The 8,061-nt window shown below is 55.1% G+C and overlaps 1 protein-coding gene across 1 annotated transcript; it reads left to right on the top strand.

The window, feature by feature from the left end:
• Positions 1-233: 233 nt before the first annotated feature.
• On the top strand, positions 234-7,450 carry EMILIN3 (elastin microfibril interfacer 3). The gene is made up of 4 exons (XM_015881451.2): positions 234-535; positions 2,048-2,170; positions 2,806-3,053; positions 3,167-7,450. The coding sequence occupies exons 1-4, from the start codon at positions 354-356 to the stop codon at positions 5,056-5,058; spliced, it is 2,445 nt and encodes an 814-aa protein (XP_015736937.1). The 5' UTR covers positions 234-353; the 3' UTR covers positions 5,059-7,450.
• The last annotated feature ends 611 nt before the right edge of the window (positions 7,451-8,061 follow it).

Raw genomic sequence — 8,061 nt, 5'->3', positions numbered from 1 at the left:
ACTCAGAGTCTCACCCCACCCGCAGGGACACGCGGCTCCGTCCGCCCGGCAGCGCGGGGCTCCTGGGGGCGGGGGGCTCGGCTTTGTCTCCCCGCCCGCGGGGCCGGGGGTCGGGGGCCGGGGGAGGGCTGGGGGAGGAGCGCGGCCCGCCCCTGCCGCCGCCCTACAAAAGGGGTCGGGCGGGCGGCGGAGCAGCGTGTGCCGGCGGGCAGGGCAGGGCAGGGCAGGGCAGGGCAGGGCAGGGCAGGGCAGGGCCGGGCAGGGCAGGGCAGGGCGGAGCTCCGGCCCCTCCGCATCGGAGCTCGCGGACACCCCGTCCCCGTTCCGCCCCCCGTTCCGCCGGGCTCGGGACCATGCGGCGGGCGCTGCGCCGCGGAGCTTTGCTCGCCTGCTTCTCCCTGGGGACGCTGCTGGTCCTCGCCGATGCCAAAGGTACCTTCTATCCTCCCCCCGCCCCCCTGCCCTACGGTGGCAGGTACAACCTCTACACGACCGGCTCCAGCCCGCAGCTCGGCAAGCCCGTGGGCAAACACAAGTAAGCGACCCTGTGCGCGGTCGTCGGGCATCGCGGGACGGGCACTGGCTGTGCTGGGCTGGGGGGAGGCGGTTGTGTCCTGAAAGGGACCCGAATCTACGTGCGGGTCCCATAGGGACGTGAGAGCTGTGGTGTCGGGTGGGATGGGGAGGGGGATGCGGACGAGGCTGTGTGCGTCTGTGTATGGGGCTTGCTGGGGCTGAGATGTGCTGTTAAGTAACCTGGAAAGCTCATGCAAGAGAGGAATGCAGGCTTTGCGTGTTTGATACGCTTTTCCATTCCCCAGCAAAAAGGGTGTTGTGTGCTGCTGGGGGGCTCTCTGTTCTTCTTTGATTGAGCAGTTTTGTATCTGGCCCCTCTGAAAATGGGGGGAGGGATGGGGGTGATGTTACAAACAAGTTGAAATGAATAAAGTAACATTCGAAATGAACAATACTGGCAGTGCCAGTGAGAGCTTTCCAAATTCTGTAACATTTTCCAGCTGCTCGCCCTTAAAACATCAGGCTGCAGCTATAAAGCTTCTAGCCACAGGTGGGTGAGAGGGAAAGGGGTTTCTGCGTAGGGAAGGGAGCCAGAGCCATCCCAGTCCAAGCAGCCACAAGTGTGCACAGTTCATCAATAGTGGCTAGCAGATCTGCCTGTGTTGGCTAGTAGCTTATTTAAAGAGGAGGCTGGAGGTGTTTAAAAGCAGATCCTGGATTTATGGGATGAGGGTGATTCTAAATTTCCACATGCACACATGATCTCCCTTCCATCCAGCTAAGAAAAGTTGCTGGCCTTAGTTCTCAAGTAGCCCTGCACACAGATAAATGACTCACCCCGGAGCAGCAATCTGCAGTGCTGAGCCCTGCACATGTCCCGGGCCTGGCAGCCTCTCACTGGGGCTGGGAATGATGAGAATTGCTGTGGTTATCCCAGGAGATCTGCATGGAGAGCCCTTGGAGAGGGCTGGGGAGAAGGAGTTGCACTGTGTCCTCCTGCCTTGCCAAATACCTTCTTGATCCGGCAGCTTGCTCTGGCCCATCTGCTCTGTCCTGCTGACCCTCCATAGTTGCCTCTGCCCTCTTCTCTTCCCGCTCTGCCATCTGCTGTGTCCCCACCCTCAGCTCCTGCCTCACCACACGTCCCCACTGTCCGCCCCCATAGACTGCATCCATCTGCTCCGGCCGGCAGCCTGCCTCCAGCAGAGCAGCCTTGGCCTCCATCTGTCCAGCAGGACTCCTGCATCCTTCCTTCCAGCTGTCTCCTCCTTGCTCCAGAGCTGGTGCTACCCGGTGGTGCTCAGCTGTGGTCATGGTGGCAGAAGGGAGGAGGCTCTATTCCTTGCAATGCTGCTCTGAGGGACCTGAAGAGGTTTCTTTAGGTCTTATACCCATTTCTGGTGGGGGATGGGGAGGGATTCTGCTTATCCCCATAGCTTGTCTTGCTCTGCACAGCTCCAGCTGACTGCAGGCTGCCATGCTGTGCCCCTGGGGCAGGAGGTGACACTGCATTGCTGTACTTTCCCCCTAGGAGCTACTGTGCCTATGTGGTGCAGCGCAATGTCACCTGTGTGCTGCAGGATGGTGCTGAGAGCTACGTCAAAGCTGAATACCACAAGTGCAGCTGGGGCCCCAAGTGCCCAGGGAAAGTGCTGTGAGTATGGGGACATGATGGGGACAGTTACAGTGCCCAGACAGGGGCTGCCCCATGTGATGGACTAGTGAGAACACTGCTCTGCTCCTTGCTGTCCTGCTCTGTTGGATGCATGTGCAAGGAGCAGTGTGAGCTCACTAAGGCTTTGGTGTCACTTCCATTGTTCCTACTTGTGCTGCCCTGTGTTGGAAGTTGCCCAGCTGTTTAACATCTGACACAGTGGTCATCTGTTGCGGGACCAAAGCAATACACTTGCTGTTGCTTTTCCAAGCTAGCATCAAGAATCCAATGTTTCAAAAAATGATAATAAATAAAAATCCACCTATGCCTCACAATCAGAAAACCCCTCTCCACAAGGTACAGTGGCACTTGGCTATTGTGCCTCATGGTCCAGTCCTGGGAAGGCTGGATGATGCTTTTACAGTGCTGCTTAATGAACTGTGTTCTTGAGGAGGTGTTGCTGGTGCTGCACTGAGCATTGATGCAGTGAGTGGGAGTGGTTGGGCTGTACTCTCTGGGTCTCAGCCAGGTTCTGCTTACACCCACCAGGACCTGTGGCTCCATTCTTCTCTCTTACTCAGAGCTGAGGTTGCATCTCTAACCTGTCTTCCCTTTCCCTCCCCTCTCCTGGAAAGGTACCGCACCTTCTTCAGACCCAGGTACAAGATTGGCTACAAGACGGTGACTGAGCTGGCCTGGAGGTGCTGCCCAGGCTTCATGGGAGAAGGCTGCCATGACAGCCCCACTGACCAGCCTGGCCTGATGCCCCAACATCCCGGCCCCAAAATGCCCCCTGGGCCAAAGATGTTCCCACTCCCCAGAGTTCCTCCCCATCCGAAGAGCCACCCTGACCTGTTTGCAGGACCAAAGAAGAATCAATATGGTGAGACCTTGATTTTACTCTATGTTCCCATGTTATAGCACTACGTGAACCAATTAGAAGCTCAGGAGGGAGGTTAAGGACACAGCCCTGACTGTCTCCTCTGTCTCCCACAGGCAGGAAGCTACCTGGCCTGGTTGGGGACCGCCTGGAGCGGCTGGAAGAGGAGGTGCGACGCCTGGCCCAGGCCTACGACAGCTTGCACGTGTTGGTGAGTGGGCTGGGGGACCGCCTGCGCCTGGCCATCCAGGAGGACACCACCAAGATGATCGGCTCGCTGATGAACAGCCCCAGCACGCCAGACTCCTCTGTGGGCTTTGGCATCATTCCTGACAGCCTGGTGGATGTAGCAGACAAGGCTGACGTTGCTCCATATCCACCTGTTGGGGAGATCCTGACCAAAGTGGCGGAGGTGAGCGACGTGCTGAAATCCAAGGCGGATCTGCTCCATGAGGTTCATGGCATGGTGCTGGAGCACGATGGGCAGCTCAAGCACCTGCTGGAGGCAACCCGGCCATCACCCCTCACCTCCATGGAGCTGCTGGAGGAGTATGTGGCTGCACGGCTGGGCAGCCTGCGTGGGGAGCTGCTCGATGGCTTCGAGAAGCAGCTGGGCAAGATCCAGACCGCCTGTGACTTCCGCATCCAGGAGGTGCAGCAGCAATGCGAGCAGGAGAAAGCTGCCAACCTGCGGCTGCAGCAGACACTGGATGGGAAGGAGCTGGAGATCAAGAAAGAGATCTCCCAGCTGGAGACCCAGATTCAAGGGTTGACTGTGGTGGAGAGCTGCTGCAGCAGCCTGGACTACCTCACTGACCGCATGAACATCCTGGAGAAGGGCCTGCACAGCATCTCCGAGTCACAGAAGAACTTGCACTCGCGGATGGATGGAGAGATCTCTGCTGTCACCCTTGGGAACCTCTTTGAAGGGCGCTTTGAGGACCTGGAGGCCAGGCTGAACGCTACCGAGAGAGAAACAGGGAGCTGCTGCTCCAGCATGGAGGACAGCATGAGAGGCACAGTGGTGGCAGAAGTGGACGGCATGAGGACAGCCTTCGAAGACAAAATGCAGACCCTGGAGGACAGGTTCATGAGCATCGTTGGGGAGCTGAACAACATCAGCGCTCCCATGGGTATGGACGGGGCAGTGGTGCCTGTGCTGGAAGGGGAGCTCGCCAGCATGAGGAAACGCACAGATGAGAAGCTGGAGGTGCTGCAGAACCGCCTGGTCACGCTGGAGAGCACATGTTCCTTGGGCTGCAGCTCTGCCTCCAAAGATGTGGAGACATTCCGGACAGAGATTGAGGACTGCCAGAGCAAGAACCAGGACCTGCTGCTCCGCATGGACAGCACCTCGGAGCTGCTGCGCAAGCTGAATGCCACCATCCTGGAGATCCAGCGGCGCATTGAGGAGGAGGCGGCAGGGGCTCTGCAGGGGGAGATCACCTTGCTGAAGATCAACCTGAACACCGTCAGCAAATCCCTGACGGGGCTCAAGGACTCCGTCTCGCAGTACTCGGACACTGTGACGCACGTCAACTCCTCGCTGGATGAGCACGAGCGGAAGATTGAGGACGAGGTTCACTCCATCCAGGAGAGAGTCAGCGACCACGGCTCACAGCTCTTCTTCAGCAACCGCCGTGTGCTCAACCTGAAGGGCGACCTGGAGCGCCTCAAGGCTCGCATTGCCAGTGACCTCAGCTCCTGCCGCAGCGCTGCCCGCAGCCTGCAGCGTGATGTCGAGCACTTCGATGAGCGCGTGGCGCGGGTGGAAGGAGCCTGCAGCCGGCTGGGGGCTGTGCTGGGGAACATGGATGGGGTGAGGGGAGAGCTGGAGAAACACGCGGGCGGCCTGTGGGACCGCATGGACCGCCTCAACGGGACGCTGGCTGCCCACTCTCAGGAAATAACGGGGCTGAAGGACAACCTGCTCGACTGCCAAGCCAAGGTCTTGGAGCTGGCGGAGCAGCTCGGCCACCTGGAGGAGCGGGCGGGTGGGAAGCATTAGCCCTGCCAAAGCAAGCTGCTTCCTCCTTTAACTTATCTCACACAGACTCCAATGTGACAACCTTTTTTTTCTTTTTTTAATATTTTTTTTTTTAAATGGAAAGATAAATTAAAGCTGCTATACCCTCTCCTTCATCCCCCTCCTTTTACATTTTTATTGTTATTTTGAATTCACTTGTTTTTGGTGCTCGCCTTGCTGTGTAGCAGTTGTGCAGCCCCTGCAGCAACGGGTACCGGCACAGGGCCAGGGGCGGTGCGAGGGCTGAGGGGCTGATGACCCCAGAAGGACAATTCAGGAGGAAGCTGGAGGAGGGAAGGTTTATTTGGTTTTTTTTTTTGGGTTTTTTTTTGTTTGTTTGTTTGTTTTTGTTTTAATTTTTATATATATATTTTTGTGTGTGGATTGGTTGCTTCTCAAAGAATAACACCCTGTAGTCATCAGTTGAGGAACAGAAATTCTCTGACTTAAAGACCACCTGCATCTTCATCCAGGGACTGAATAGAGCCAGGGCTCCTTCCAGGGAACAACTCACTGCAGGAGGAACTGTGGATTTCAAAGCCAACACGTACTCGCACAGCCCTGGGGAGCTGCACTCCCCTCCTCGGGCCGGCAGCCCTCCCTGCAGAAGGTAAATCCATTTCTACTGCTGCCTTCTCCATGCAAACGCACATGCCTTATGGAGCATATGAGTGTGTGCATTAGGAAAACACATGCATATATATATATATATATATATATATATGGTATGTGTATATATTTTTGGAGAATCCTCTGTCACGGTGCTCATCTCCTTGCAGAACTTTCTCTTGCTGCCCCAGTTTCCCTTGCTGTACTCTGAAGATCTGCATGGAGCACCTCTCACCAGTCCCAGCAGCATTTGCATGAGCCCACGTGCTCCCTTAGTGCTGCTGTGGTTTGCAGTCCTAATGTACTTTTCTGTCTCGTTCCACCTTGGCACTGATGCAAAGGGTTATGGAAAAACTTGTGTCTTTCCCAGAGACACGTGTGCGTAGATCTCTGAAGAGACAAAGCCAGGCGTGGAGCAGCCTCCTGCCCTCCAGCTCTGGTTCTCTCCTGTTTTATTGCTTAAACTGTGAACGTGATTTCCTCATCTCATCCCAGGGCAGGCAAGGTGCAGCTGCTCCAGGACGTGAGCATGAGGGTGCACACCTGCTCATGGGTTTCCCCATCTTGGAGCAGAGCCTGCTTCTGCTTTGGGATCCCCTGGGTCTGTGGGGATGCTGAGGATCCAGGGACCCCAGAGAGTGGGGGCACCTTGAGAAGACAACTTCTGTGCTCAGGCCTGGGGATAGGCTGAGTGGTGCTTCTGGGTCAGCGTGGGGCTGGAGGTGGTATGAAAACCAAAGTGATGTAACCAATGTTGTCCTGCTTTCCCACAAAGGTTGGGGAAGTTCAGTGTGTGCCAAGCAGTGCCAGCTTGGCCCTATGGAGCAGATGCTCATCTTTCCTGGGGTTTCATGGGCACACTCTGCTTCTTGGCCACCAAGGATGTTGTTTTCAGGAAGGATGAAGAGATTAAAGAGCCTCCATCTCACCAGCTCTGGCACTTTATAGCAGAGATACCTTCTTGTCTCAGCTCAGTGTTGCAGCTCATGGGCCTTTCCAGCCTGGCTCCTGCTCTGTTCCTCTGCAGGTCACCCCCAATGCTCTGCACAATGGGAATGGTGAATGCTGCACCCAGCTGCAGCTTTGCTGAATGAAAACCTGCTCCAGCTGAGGAGCAACCTCCAGCTGCTCTGGGGTATCCCAAGAAACCTGTTCTTAAACAGCACAAACTCCTTTCTGCCCCCCAGCAGAGGGCAGGGAGGTCAAAGCAGCCCTTTGTCGTGGGCTGGGTCCTTGCCCTGCAGAAGCACCCTGCCCCAGAGCCCCAAAGGGCTGCAGCAACCAAAGAGAAAAGCCAGCCCTAGGCTCACCTCTGCCAAGCTGAGCAGCCAGGGCTGGGGCAGAAAGCAGTATAACAGCTTCCTGCAGCACAGAGCCAGCACTGGCACTGTCCAAACCAAGACAAGGAAGAAGTCTGACCTTCGTGAACGTGGTGCTATGTTTGGACTATTCCTGACTAGTCACTTGAAGAGTATTTCAGTTCTCAGCTATCAGTGTTTAAAAATGAAAGGAACTTGGTGTAAAATAGGGCATTTTTTTTTTCATTTATATTTTTATTTGCTTGCAGAGAGGGAAGGAGATGGTGCCCATGCAGTTGTTTTGTGCTGGGCAGCTTTCCGAGGCAGCTGGCAATAAGGTACTGGTAAAAGGCTGTGTTTTATTGTTTTTGAAACCTTGTACATTGTTCAGATGTTAAAAGCTGAAAGGCTGTTTGTACTGGAAAGGAAAAATAAAAGATTTCTTGCTGAGGTTTCCAGTATCAAAATGACTTCTGTGGCTTTAGGAAAAAAAAGAGAAGCATAACACTCGGCTTGTGTTAAGACAGGGAGCTCAAGTTAAACACTGAGGCTATTTAGACAGGAAGAGTGGGAATCAGAGTAGCAGGAAGTGGTTCACACTCACACAGCATCAGAGAAGGAAAAGCTGGATGCAGAGCAGAGGAAAGAGCCCAGCGGTGCTCCTGCCTTGTACTGCATGGGACTGCGGTGGACAAGAGGCAGCCTGGACTAAAGCTCTGTCTATTAATTATTGCTGTGAGTGAAAAATGCTCAAAGCCCAGCAATTTCCATCCAGCTTTACAAGTTAAGCCATGTGACAGCTTCACTCCAGCAGCTACACCACACAGCAGTGCTGGATGTGCCAGAGGCTCACCTATAAATAAGGGTGACCCATTATCACCTTTAAAAGATAATCAGGTTTAAAGATGAAGGACGTTAAGACACACAGAAGTGCAGTAAGTTTTCTGTAGTCAGAGCTCTCTTTACTGCTCCCTTTGTGCCATGAGAAGAGCTGCCTTAGTGCAGAACGTGGTGTGCGTTAGAAGTACAAAATGGCTGAGCACCAAATGAGGAGCACCCAGTCCTGGCAGGACTTGCA

Source organism: Coturnix japonica, chromosome 20 (genome assembly GCF_001577835.2).
Source record: "Coturnix japonica isolate 7356 chromosome 20, Coturnix japonica 2.1, whole genome shotgun sequence".
NCBI lineage: Eukaryota > Metazoa > Chordata > Aves > Galliformes > Phasianidae > Coturnix > Coturnix japonica.
Note: the sequence above shows the minus strand (reverse complement) of the source record. Positions and strands in the feature narration are given on the sequence as shown.

Bases quoted from the DNA above. Each gene is read 5' to 3' on its own strand.
- EMILIN3 (XM_015881451.2), top strand. From the start codon at position 354: ATGCGGCGGGCGCTGCGCCGCGGAGCTTTGCTCGCCTGCTTCTCCCTG. The intron at 536-2,047 runs GTAAGCGACCCT...CTTTCCCCCTAG, and splicing joins AAGCCCGTGGGCAAACACAA to GAGCTACTGTGCCTATGTGG. The intron at 2,171-2,805 runs GTGAGTATGGGG...TCTCCTGGAAAG, and splicing joins AAGTGCCCAGGGAAAGTGCT to GTACCGCACCTTCTTCAGAC.